The 13,807-nt window shown below is 34.2% G+C and overlaps 1 protein-coding gene across 1 annotated transcript in view; it reads left to right on the forward strand.

The window, feature by feature from the left end:
* Window positions 1-2,392: 2,392 nt before the first annotated feature.
* The window catches only part of acaca (acetyl-CoA carboxylase alpha), a 53,011-nt gene continuing 41,596 nt past the window's right edge, over window positions 2,393-13,807 (forward strand). Inside the window, 6 exon segments of the mRNA XM_042724983.1 lie at window positions 2,393-2,571; window positions 4,415-4,670; window positions 11,832-11,964; window positions 12,359-12,497; window positions 12,826-12,935; window positions 13,691-13,772. Coding sequence (XP_042580917.1) covers window positions 4,444-4,670; window positions 11,832-11,964; window positions 12,359-12,497; window positions 12,826-12,935; window positions 13,691-13,772 — 691 coding nt within the window. The 5' untranslated portion in view covers window positions 2,393-2,571; window positions 4,415-4,443.

Genomic DNA, 13,807 nt, shown 5'->3' on the forward strand with positions numbered 1-13,807 from the left:
ATTACTTTTTGTACACAAAGAAAACAAAAATAACGACTTGATTCAACAATCCCTATTTAACTGGCAGCATTCCTCCAATTTTCACTGAGATTGCATGATAGCGGGCTGCTCTAATGTGATTGAAACCCTGCAAAAGGAGGTTGAGAGATGACACTTTAAGCCACTGCAAGAGAAGTTTGTCATTCCAAATCTGTGATTTCAAGAAAATTGCAGCTTTATAATGACACTAATTCATTCAAGTCCCCCAAAGAGGCTGGTCGTCCACAACAGGAAAATCCAGAGACTCTGAATGGAGAATCGTTTCAACACTGCAGCTGGAATTGCTTTCCAGTTCAGCAAAGAACAGGGTATGGATCTGTCATGGCACATTTAAGATAAGTCAGACTGAAAGTGCACTCTGCGGTGATGAGGCCGCTCATCAGCAGAAAGAATCAAAAGACTAAGCTCACCTTTGCTCAGCATGTTGTGTCGACAGAGGAGAACTGGACCAAAGTTCCCTTTAGTGATGAGAGCAAGTTTAATTTATTTGGGTATGATGGGAAACATTTTGTTCTGTGTCAGACTTAGGAAAGACTGAACCCTGAGTGCCCTCTTATAGCTACATGGCAGAGTGAAAGCAAATGTGTATCTCCCAACCAGTCTGCAGTTTTCATGCAAATATAATGATGAAATAACGGCCAGGCCAGAGTCCTCATCTAAACCCGATTGAAAATCACTGGAAAATCCTTGGCGACAAAGTGGCCTCTACACTATTAATTTCTCACAGCTTTAACCCTGTAAAATTTTAGTTGTAATCTTCTTCCGTGCTACAGTGGTTACTGTTATTCTCTCATTTTGATCACTGTGTTTTTCACAAAATAAAGGTTTTTGTTGAAATGCCTTGGATATTTTTTCAAACATGTTAGTATAACAGTGGTATACTCACAGCTAATATAACATTCAAACAAATATCGATCAATGAATAACAACAATACATCAAAAAAAAAAATCAAGTATTTATAGATTGTTCTTTAATTTTGATCTCCACTGTACAGTCCACACTAAAGGCATAGTAACTGCTAGCTGCTTTATTCAGTTGCACCATTTGTTCTCAAGCCAGAATGTAGCTCTCTGTAAAGTAATGCATAGTCGCACAATATGATGTTCACCTGTGATTGAACATATTTTGCCTCACGTAACAGTAAAAATGTTTCCCTTAAATGCAACACTACTTAATCATTAATAACATAATAGGCATTTATAATATTTAACTTTCAGAAACTGTATTTGAAATGAATAAGGATTAATAAATAAATAATGGGGGGAGAAAACATAAATGACATTTATTTATTATGACTGATTTTATTTGACATGCACAACACGGACCGATGCACACAGAGGCGTGCTTTTTAGGTTAGGTTTGTGTTGAAGAGCTGCTGATAAAGTAATTTGTTCACATTTTTCTCTCCTAAAATGTAAACGTGATTCTCAACATTATCATATATGTCTAAAGAATTGAAGTGTCTTGGTAAAACAAGAGTTTAATTAATTCAATATGCTATTTTAATCTAATCGTTACTGCTTTTCAGAGGCTTCCATAATTTTTGAATAACATTTAAACAAAATTTAATGCAAAAATATTTATTAGTGCCTAATTTGTAAATAAATTTCGAAGACCTTGTATCACCTGTTTTTTCTGAATTAATGTCTTTTGCAGATTATGTACCCAATTAATTATTTCTCTTTCTCTCCCTTTTTTTCCTCTATAAACATTCTCCTCCGACATCTACAAATGGGCCATTCTACATACAGTATTAGGAAACACATAATAGAGATATACACATACTCAACACAATGGTTACACAAACACTTCACATAACTACATGCACTTCCTACTTTATGTTTTACGTGTTTTGTATTGATAGTATAGTCTAAGTATGTTTTGGCTCATGTACTGCTTTAAAAAAAGACTAACTTCTTGTAACTCACAGCTGGTGCAATGGCCCCTGAACCCCATGCACCCAGTGCCTCTTTTCCCCCTACTAGTTACACTCTGCTCAATCTGTCTATACCTATCCCATCTACACACTGCCACTTTAGAAAACCTTCCTAGTAAACACAAAGAAATCAACACAAACGAAAATAAAATCAATACACAGCTTTGTAAAGGTAAAATCATAGATTTAAACTAGATAAAAAAGTTCGTCAAGACAAACTTTAAGTTGGGTATTAGTAACCATTCTATGACGGAAAACACGTGCGTCTATCGAAGCGTCAAATCATTGGGCACACCTTCTTATTTATTTGCATGCGTGACCCCGCCTCGACCGAGGCGCGCAATACGATTGGTCCGTTGATACAGCGTGAGCGGTTGCATCGGTGAGGTCAAAGGACGACGTCACCCCGTTCGCATCACACCACCGTAACGCCGCTGTCAAAGAGGCTGGGACTTCAGAGCCTGTACCATTATGCTGCTATATAGCCTATCAGCCATCACCGGAGCGGAGATGGGCTTCAATTAGGAGGGAATTCAGTCGATATTAAAACGTCGGTTTACACGCCTCAGAATTGCTTGCAGACTCTTTTCGCACGGTGAGTAACGTTACATAAGCTTATTACCTGGACCGAGTGCCTGCTAACTGTAACGCTGCATATGTGTGCTAGGTCGAACCGATTCCACTGTTTCTCGGTCGAGGGGGAGACAGGCAGTTTACAAGTTTGAAAGATGAAAAATGATGACTATTGTGCTGATTAAAGGGAGCAGGACGGTTATGAACCGATAGCAGAAATGAAATCTAAGTTTAAGTGTTTATAGTGATTATTGAAAAGGAGTTTCTCACATATGGTTGAGGGTCCGCGATGGTTTGACTCGTTGATCAGGTTCATCAGGCTGGATGAGGTGCTGTTGTAATTTTACAAGTGTCAGTTCTGCAGGTGAGTTGCTAAATCAAGGTACAGTAATCAGACAGGTTCACATGGAGTCAAACGTACGATATGGCTAAGATACAATAGCGCTTCTGTCACAGATCCTGTCACACATCTATTGAAACATATAATAGAACCAATGATATTACAATTGTGTCATGCCATGTATTACATGTCATATTACATGTCTAGAAACACAATATTGCTATGGTTCCATGCCCATAAAACATAACTTACAAATAGATACCAAAAATACTATGATATTAAAATACATTTTAGCAACATATCATGAAAATATTATGGTAAAACAATTAAAATAATTTCTTTAAATGAAATAAAGGCAAAATAAAAACATTAGATGAAAAACTTAAAAAATCAGAATGTTACATTGGGAACTAACTGAAATAATTGAAGTTAAACTACTAAAATTACTAAAACTGAAACTAAAAAAAGTTGGATAGAAAGATTTAGTAACACTTTAAGGTTACATTTTTATGAGCATTAGTTAAGATGAACTAACAATGAAAAATATGTCTAAAGTATTTATTAATATTAATTTTAATATCAACATTTACTTAATACATTATTTAATGCAAAAGTTATTATTTAATGTACCTGAGCTAACATGAACTAGCAGTGAACAGCTGTATTCAAAAGCTTAATATATACCATAATTGTACGTAAAGAATACTAAACACTGGTCAAAGTACTTTGGTATTATTTGTATCATATTGTCTTGTTACTGTACTTGTCATTTTTGTTTCCCAGTAAGAATGAATGTTGTTTTACACATTGTTCATAAATGTGATATAGCAAATTCCAACATGAATTTCTAGAATGTACCCTGTTGAATCGAGAAAATGCATGAACTTTGTCTATCATATCTGGTATTCAATAAATCACAATGACACCTCACTAACATAAATGTGGTATGCATGGTATTGTATAAATGAATATGGCAATCAAGTACCAGGGTGATACCAGTACATTAAAATAAAAAAAAACCTCTCATAGTGAGTTTGATTTTATTAGAGTTGACATGAAATGGAAACTATCTATCTATCTATCTATCTATCTATCTATCTATCTATCTATCTATCTATCTATCTATCTATCTATCTGTCTATCTATCTGTCTATCTGTCTATCTATCTGTCTATCTATCTGTCTATCTGTCTATCTATCTTAAACATTGCCACTTTCTTTGTCAACTACAAGTTCACATTTAGATCTGCCTTCATCCAATCAGCAAACTACAAACAAAACCAAGTCTCTACACTGCTTCTTTTATTTTTTATTTTTTTCCTTGATAATCCGGTTCTCTCAGATGTTTGTCACAATACAGAAGAAAAGATCTGCACATTAATCTGCACATTATCCTTGTTTTTATGTCATCTCTTCTTTGAAAAAATGTATTTAAGTCAAATATTTAATTAAGACATCTTTTTTGTCATAGTAACTTTTGACTTGATGACCTGGTAAACTAATGGATCTTCTCTCTTCTTGTACAGTGCTTGCAGCCTGCCAGCGTGGCCTAAGTATGGCAGAGCAGGACTCCACCGGGAAGAAGCTTCCAGCAGTGGCTGCGCTGCACTCTCACTTCATCGTGGGTTCTGTGTCCGAGGAAAACTCTGAGGATGAAACCGCAGGGAAGCTGGACCTGCAGATGGAGGAGAATCCGCGCTCCCTTTCCCCCTCTTCAGTCAGTTCAGACAGCACTTATGAGATGGGCTTCGACAGCCTGGACGGACCCTTGCACAATCTGAGGTCAGAGATGCTTGTGCACTCATTTGCAGTTATTGTGACATGCATGTCCACTTTCACCATGTCTGTATCACGTTTGTTCTGCCTGGTGCTCGAGATCAGGGACGTGGCCTTTGAAAAAGACTAGTTTCAAGATAAGACTAGTGCTGGTTGTCTAAATAAATGATTACATTTCTTAGCCCTTTTTTGAATGAGGGAATTATGCAGCAGCGTTGTGCAAAGTAGTGGCTAGAGGATACTGGGTTCTTCAAGGTTCATCTGGGTTCATCACTAAGCTGTGTGAAAATGTGCACAAGTGCCTCTCTGTGTGTCTGGGGAACTTCTGTTGCACTGCCAGTCTTTGGCAGTGTTTTCCATCTCTATGCCCACTGGGGTCTCACACAGACATGCCATAATTTTTGTCAATGTAGTGATGCTTCAAGAAAAGATTGAAGTTAGGCTAGAGGCTATTTTATTTTTTTTATTTTCTGTTTTCTTGTTTTCTTTCTTGTTCATTTTAAAGTTTAAGTAATTTTGTTGTGTACTTTTGTCATTATTATTAGTTTTTTTAAATGTCTATATGTTTAGAATTTTTTTTATACGGATGTGCATCTTATAACTGAGGATGCTATAAACATCTCGATGCATAGCCAAAAATACGATACATTAAAGATAGATATGAAGCAGCTACTGATGTGATACGATACGATACGATTCACCCTTATTACGATGCAATGCGATTTCGATTACGATGCAATGTAAAAAATATGATCGCTTTTATTTCTTTGAGAAAAGAAAGATGAACGAAGGTCTTACGGGTTTGGAACGACATGAGGGTGAGTAATTAATGACATAATTTTCATTTTGGGGTGAACTAACCATTTCAGTGTCTTCTGACTTCTAATGCCTCAAAGCCTGTTTCATAAAACAAGTGTACCAAATAAGCCAGGCTTATTAGTCTGACTCATTGTCAAATGATTTGGTTCCATAAAGCAAATTTAACATATATCAACCTCAGTCATTTTAGCAACTGGTGCTGGGAGACTAACCTGGTCTGGGGCAGGCTAACTGTCAGGCTAAGGTGAGCTCCTTAAAAAGACTACATTTTTACTGCTTTAAGAAACACACATGAACTCATTTGAGCTTAGTAATTAGGACTAGGGTTGGGAATCGTTAGAAATTTTCTGGTTCCGGTTCCGGTTCCGCCTAATGGTTCCGGTTCCGATTATGGTTCCATTAAAATCATTAAACAACTATTAAAAAAATAGTGGTAAGGAAAAATCCACAATACTCAAATACTCAGTGCTCAATACTGTTTATTACTTACTGTCAACTTAATTTAAAGGTTGTCAATGTCAAAATTCAACATATATATTACAGTATACAAATTTTCTGGTTCCGATTCCATTTAAATAAATGAGGGCTAAGACACCTGTTCATATCCCTAAATTAATGAAATATAAACTGTTATACATATAACCATGTATACACACACTCCATAAAGCCCCTATTTTACAAATAATAATGCAGTCAGGAGATGCTGTGATGCAGTGAGTGGTTTCCACATTTTTAAACATTTACAATGCATGAAAATAAATATTTTCTATCACTTTGTTTATCACTCTTGAAATGACCTGTACACTAAATAATCTAACCCTCATACTTACATAACAACAGCAGTCTATTTATTTAGTGGTCCAAGTTAAAGTCAGTATGTATATTAATGAGAATATGGAACAAATATAATGTAATTTAGTGTCATCAGGTGCTGCGCGCGGCCGGTACATGTACAGTCAGACAAAACGACGTGCACAGTTATCAAAGGCGCGAGTGCAGTACAGTCGTAGAAAACATGTATTCGGCAGTTAAAGACATGACGCGGCGCGCGCGTCTGTGGAGTGTGCGTCATTAGAAAAAATGTGCTCAGTAATTAAAGAGGCAGGGTGACGTTTCTGTTATTTGGTTTGTGACATCCTTTAGGGAAACGCCGAATCGTCAGAACACCAGCGCAAGGCTGCTCACAGCGCTAGGTCACGTGTTGCACCAGAACCGTTTTTGGAACCGAAACTTAGAAATTGCTCACGGTTCCGGTTCTTTTCAAAAAACAGAACTGGTTCTGAATAAGAACCGGTTCTCGGTTCCCAACCCTAATTAGGACTGTATTAGCTTACATGTTATTTATCCATTACAATAGTCCCTTTGCAGTTTCTGCTATCAAAAAAAATACACTCCTATGTAGTAGGGCTGGGAGATATGGGCAAAAATTCACATCTCTGTATTTTTTGCCCGATTTGCGATATACGGTATATCTCGTTATTTTTGTTTTTGTATTTGGATTTTAAAAATCTGTATTTAATATATATTTCACTTTCCGCCCAATGTTGTGCAGCAAAACAATACATATTAAAGACTATGAAAGCAAATAACGTGAATATAACCATGTAAGCCTTTATATTATGTGCAAAAAAGGGTTAAAATCTCATTTCGTTCTAACATTGTAACATTGCAATCTTAAAACAAAAATAAGGCTTTTAAAGCTTTAAAGTTTAGCGGAGAAAGCAAAAGGCTCATGCACTTCTGACAGAAAAATGGAAATATTTCCATGGCTTTCTAACATTTACAGATGGAAAATATAACTGTTACATGTCAATTATGCACTGAGAAAAACACGATGTCTCAAATGCATTAAACAGCACAAATATATTCACTGTTTGCCCAAGGTGGATCGATTTGATCCATGATCTATATTAAGGACTTCAATCACTGTTTTTCCTCAGGTCTCCGTAGTGTTGTGATTAGGGCTGTGAATCTTTGGGTAGACAGCGATGCGATTCACGATTCATAGGTTTTTCGATTCGATTCAAGAATGATTTTTGCAAATTTAGAACGATTCAATTTGATTCTATTTAAAATTAAATTCGATTTGATTCGATTATATCGATTCGATTCTGCATTCTTTAAGTGCATTCACAAGATTATTTAAATGCTTCCCTTAAATTCTTTAAATGCTTAGTCAGGAGGCAAATTGCACAGCAGCCTTTATGGTTAGAGAACCATAGGTTAGAAAAAAAAAATCCTTTTGTCTATTGTTAGATGCTAGTTTAATGATATGTTATGGCATGACATGACATATGTAAAAAATTTATGTAAGCCAAGATTTTAAAAAAGAGCTTTAAAAGTATTATGCATAAGCTAACATTTTGTCACACCAGGGGAGCAGCCATCATTTCAGAAGTGACAGAAATGTCAAATACAATAATTTTATGTATGTATGTATTATCATTATTATTATTATTATTTTTTATTATTATTTTACAAGGAATTATTTTCTTATCTATTACTTTGAATTTGCTATAAGAAATCAAATACACTGCTGGACAATAATCAATCATTTTTTCCTAATGGCAATTTTTTAGTTTTATATACTACAATTATTTCAATTTTCTGCAAGGAATAAGGTAGAAAATATACTTTAAAGTTTCTGTACTGTAATAAATGGTATGTCAATTAGCACTGCATCATTCATAAATGTTATTGATTTATTGTGTTTTTTTTTCTTAAAGTTTTATCAGTTCATTCTGCTTTTTATTCAGCTTAGCTGCAGATATAGCCTGGCATGTCTATAAGCGTGAGATCACTTCTCTTTCAGTGCGAAAACTTCATCTCATTTTCATAAAATAAAATGCTGTAGTATTTAACTTTTCCTCTCTAACAGCGAATGATAATTCTGAAAGAAAACGCGCCCGATGTCTTTGCTAAAGCAACAAACACTAGTTTCATGCATCTGATTATCAGATAAACCTCACGCTCTTATTTCAAGGTTATGGTTAATGCTGTGGTTATTTTAACAGTTTCTTTCGTACATTCGGTTCAACAACATTGTTAAAACAAATTTATCATTCAATGGAACTGTGCGTATGCTAGTGGTGTGCGATATGACGATTTTTGATCGTGGACAATAAAAATGTCTCCACGATCTGCTTTTGAAGAAATATTGTAGAATCGTGCTACAGCGCACATTCTGTCAGCTGCAGTTCTGGCGTCTCCGTCATTTACTGTACAACACCACACGCATTCACATCAGTGTTGACCATGGTGTTGACTCAGTGCTAGAGTTACTCTCACAGGAGTTACTCTCTCATTATTTGCATGTGGTTTTAAATGCTTCATTTGCGCGCTGGTCTGACCTGTGCTTTTTCTGCGTGCCGCATTCACACGCGCTAAAGCCTGTCAAACAGCGCCTGATTATTGAACTTATTGAAGTTATCTTTTGTGCTAATACTGTCAAAACACACAAGGTTTACATGTAGACTCAGTTGGTTATGTCTAAAATGAAAGTAAACCGATGAGAGAAAACGTGCAGTTCTTAAAGGGACAGTAGGCCTATTGAAAAACATGCAGTCGACTGTCATTAGGGATAGTTCCCCCTAAAATTTCAGATATCTCAGATATCAGGCGGATATCAGTCAAATTATTTTTTACTTTGTTTATTGAGTTTTTCTTTAAATTTAGCTTTTACTTTTCATTTCTTATACCATTTAACGTATTTTAAACTTTTTATGGTCTTAAGTTTGATACTACAGTACTCACTTTAGGAGTTTTTAAGGACCCGCGGGAGATCTGTATTTAAAGTAGCCCGTCGGGCAGAGTGGTGATACATTTTGGTAGCCTGACTGGAAAACACAATAGCCCCGGGACGTCGGGCTAGCGATTTTGCGAGCCGTGATTGATGGGTGTTAAAACATAAAATCAACATCAAATATAAAATTCTGTAAAATTTTTTCTGGTCTTAGGATAGCTTAGGATATGATATATTACGATCTGCTAGAATGTTATTTTATTTTATTTTTAATTTTAAATTGATCTCAGATTACTAGATAGAGCTGTAATAGAATGAATAATGAAATATTGAATTTTGCAACTTGACAGAAGATTAAAAAAATACTCCAGAGACATTTTGATTTAAATTGAAAATATGTGCTATTGCTGCACTCTGTAAATTAAAATCTATAAAATAAATTAAAAAAATTATTACATAGACATCATGGATCTTTTAAAGGTTAGGTCTAAACATGTCAGTTTCTGTTAGTAATTTTTTGTCATTATTGCCACTAAGAAAAATAATATAACAGTCTATGGTAAATAAAAGTGTCCGTTGGGGATAAGGAACATGTGGCCACCCTTTATAGTCACCAGACCACATGCAGGCAAGACAGATTGCACAATACTGGCAAATCTGCTATTTAATGGCTACATTGTGAATATATATTTATTGAAATAAACTCAGCTTCTTAGTGTATTTTTGTCTGTTTCTGATTTGATTCCCTGTTGATTTAATTTACATAATACGTCATGCCTCGGTGTTTAACGAAGGCCTCGTACGAGTTGCTCAGAGAAGCCTTATAGGACAGGGTGGCTTTGCTGAAACAGCCTGAGTGGGCAAATATGCCCCTTCTCCCCATATTGCTCTACTATTGGTCGAGGGGAGGGGCTGTGGTTTGGCAAGTGCAAAGGAAGTACAAAACATTCTTTTTGGTAAGGGGAGGGAATAGAGCCATTCCAGTCCTTCCCCCTTAAAGGAGCACTTTGTGTGTGCCAGCAGTTCCGACATGATGCAATACTGTAACTTCAGCATACACGTGAAGGCTAAGTTAGGGATAGAATACTACTACACTACTAATTCTATTTATGCAATATACAAAGTATGCATTTTCTCTATCTTAAATAACCAAATGACCCACATGTGCCAGCCCAGGAATATTGTGTGTTATTCATGCAATGCACTTGACCTTCCAGTTCCAGAAGATCCAGAACCAGAAGTAATATCTGCCTTCTTGATTCAAGACATTTTTACACAAGCCTGGATATGCAAACAAACTGTTGTAATGTCCAAATGATAACTGGATGTTGAAATTTAACATGCATGTAGCATGCTACTGTTTGATATGCAGCATGTAGCATACTCCTGACTGATTACTGTTTTCAGCGGCAGACAGTATATACCGTGTAGCATGCAGTGTGCTTGTATTCCACTGTGAATTTTTTTTGTTCTTCTGTACCTTTGTAGACATCCATCTATTCGACCATCTATCACTTTTTAATTTTAACCTTTCAAAATGTTTTTTAAAATATGCCCATCAAAGGGGGGTGAATTTGCAGAGTTGATTTGCAGGCGTCGGAAAGTCAGGAAAGTTATTAAATACCTGGGTCAAATTCCTGTAGTCATGGAGAAAATTGTAAATATAGACTTTTGTATTTTTTATTGCATTGCAAAAAAACATAAACAAACAAACAAAAAAAAGCATGTACTTATTTGATAGCAAAAATGTGTATTGTTCATCATTTTTATGTTTTTGGAATTTTGCCATTTTTCTAGCAAGTTAACATTTTTGTACGGAGCCCCACACATGACATGCAGAGGAACAAATAGACAGATATTCCCAGGAATTCATTTGTTCCCTATATATATATATATATATATATATATATATTATATATATAATATTTATCCCTATATATATATATATATATATATATATATATATATTCTGTATAAGCCAATAAATAAATAAAATAACAATTAAAATAATTGGTGACTCTGAAATTAGACCCTTATTATTTTAAGTTTATAATTAATTTAGGGCTGTCAAATGATTAATCACGATTAATCACATCCAAAATAAAAGTTTTGTTTACATAATATATGTATGTGTACAGGGTATATTTATTATGTATATATAAATACACACATAAATTATATATTTTAGAAAATATTTACATGTATATACATTTATATATTTATATTCTTATATTTTATATTATATATAAATATATTTAATATATAAACATAACATATTCTTCTTAAATATATACATGCATGTGTGTGTTTTATATATACATAATAAATATACACAATATACACACATATATTATGTAAACAAAACTTTTATTTTGGATGTGATTAATCGTGATTAATCATTTGACAGCCCTATTATTAATGAATTTATTTATTATTATTATTTTTTATTATTATTTTTTTTTCTCTAAATTAAAAGAATCCAATCCAAAACGATCAGCCATGCTGTTAGTTCCTAGCGTGTGTACTGCTATAGTGTTCATCTGTTTGTATTCAGTGTTTCTCAGGCTGCATTGTGAATTATGATGGTATTGTGTTCGTTTCTCAAGGCCTAGCATGTCAGGACTTCACCTTGTGAAGCAGGGCAGGGACCGCAGACGCACCGATTTGCAGAGGGACTTTACTGTTGCTTCCCCCGCTGAATTCGTCACCCGATTTGGTGGCAACAAAGTCATTGAGAAGGTAAGTTCCTTGACTGCAATTTGCTATTCTGTTATATGCGTGGTACAGTTTTATATTTTAGTGTCATTGAGATAGTATTATTATTTTTTTTAATTTAATTAAATTTTTATAATTTACAATTTTATTGTTTTTGTAATTTTTATTCTTCATATTTTAAATATGTCTATACAGTTTTAATTTTCATTTCAGTTTTAGTTGTTTAATTACAAGTTAAACTAAATTAAATTGAGTATTGTTTTTTTGGCAACTAGTTTACTATATATATTATAAGTTATTTTCTTTTTTCTTTTTTATTTCAGTTTACTTTAAGTACTTGAATGTTTTTATGGTTTTTGTTAACTATAAACAACCCTGGTGTGGTTACAGCTGTGAATATCATATTTTGTTGTGACAGGTTCTCATTGCTAACAATGGCATCGCTGCAGTTAAGTGCATGCGCTCCATTCGTCGCTGGGCTTATGAAATGTTTCGGAATGAACGGGCCATACGTTTTGTAGTAATGGTTACCCCAGAGGACCTCAAAGCCAATGCAGGTGTGTTTAAAATGTTGAGCTTAACTGTAACATCATAATACTTAAAAAATAGCTTGAGAAAACCTTCCCCCGCTGCTGGCTGTATCATGGTGTAATCCAGTAAAAAACAATGCTGGACTGTGAACTGGCAAATGTATTTAGCAAGGAATGTCTTGATCCTTTTCTTCATTGTTTAAACTATGTCAGTAGGCTTTGTCGGTGCAGACCTGGCCTAATTTGCATAGAAATGGATCAGTGAGGTTAAAATTATTTATGAATAGGCCGGCCTGTAATCTCAAATGTACTCTATGAAATACTTATGTAAGCATGTGTATAATTCTGTCTGCAGAGTATATCAAGATGGCAGATCACTATGTACCTGTCCCAGGGGGGACAAACAACAACAACTATGCTAATGTGGAACTCATTTTGGACATAGCTAAACGAATTCCCGTTCAGGTAAATGCATGTGAGCGTTGATGACTGGTGTTTAGAGCAAATAAAATGATTTTGAAATTTAAGACATTAATAAAATAACTTATTGTGAAATAAAAACATTATTATATTTATTAAGTATTATAATTGTTTTTGTTTTAAGCACAGTTGTAGTTTTACAACAGTAATGTGAGTTTAAAAATATAATATAAAAACATTCTTATGTGAATACATTCTTTTTGCATGGATGTTTCAGCAGAGCAGCAATATTATATTATTATTTTTTATTTATTTTTCTTATGATAAATCCTTATCATATCCCATTTATATGCAATATATTGTAAAATATGATGAAATATAATTAGAAAACAATACAAAATAAAATAAAATAGAATGCTTAATTTAAAAAAAATCTTGAGATATTATCTTTTGACTAAAATTTCAAGAGATATAATTCAAGAAAATAAAATGTCAAAAGGGTTCAGCTGGCAAAAAAAGAAGAGGGAATCCCTCTATATATATATATATATATATATATATAGATATATATATATATATATATTATAATATATATATATATATATATATATATATAATATAGTATATATATATATGTATATGTTATTATGGTATGTATATCTTTTTTAACTTGTTTTTTACTTTCACTTTTTTTCTTCTATGCATTTCTCCTCTTCTCTATCATGCTTTCTAATCTTGTTGTCTAATGAACCTGGCATTGTATACTACTGAATGCATAAATGTAGTGTACCTGTCTTTAGGCTGTATGGGCCGGTTGGGGTCATGCCTCTGAGAACCCCAAACTCCCTGAATTGCTGCACAAGAACGGCATTGCCTTCATGGGTGAGTCTCAGCTATTATAATAAACCTTGCAATAT

This window comes from Cyprinus carpio, chromosome B5, assembly GCF_018340385.1.
Source record: "Cyprinus carpio isolate SPL01 chromosome B5, ASM1834038v1, whole genome shotgun sequence".
NCBI classification, from domain to species: Eukaryota; Metazoa; Chordata; class Actinopteri; order Cypriniformes; family Cyprinidae; genus Cyprinus; species Cyprinus carpio.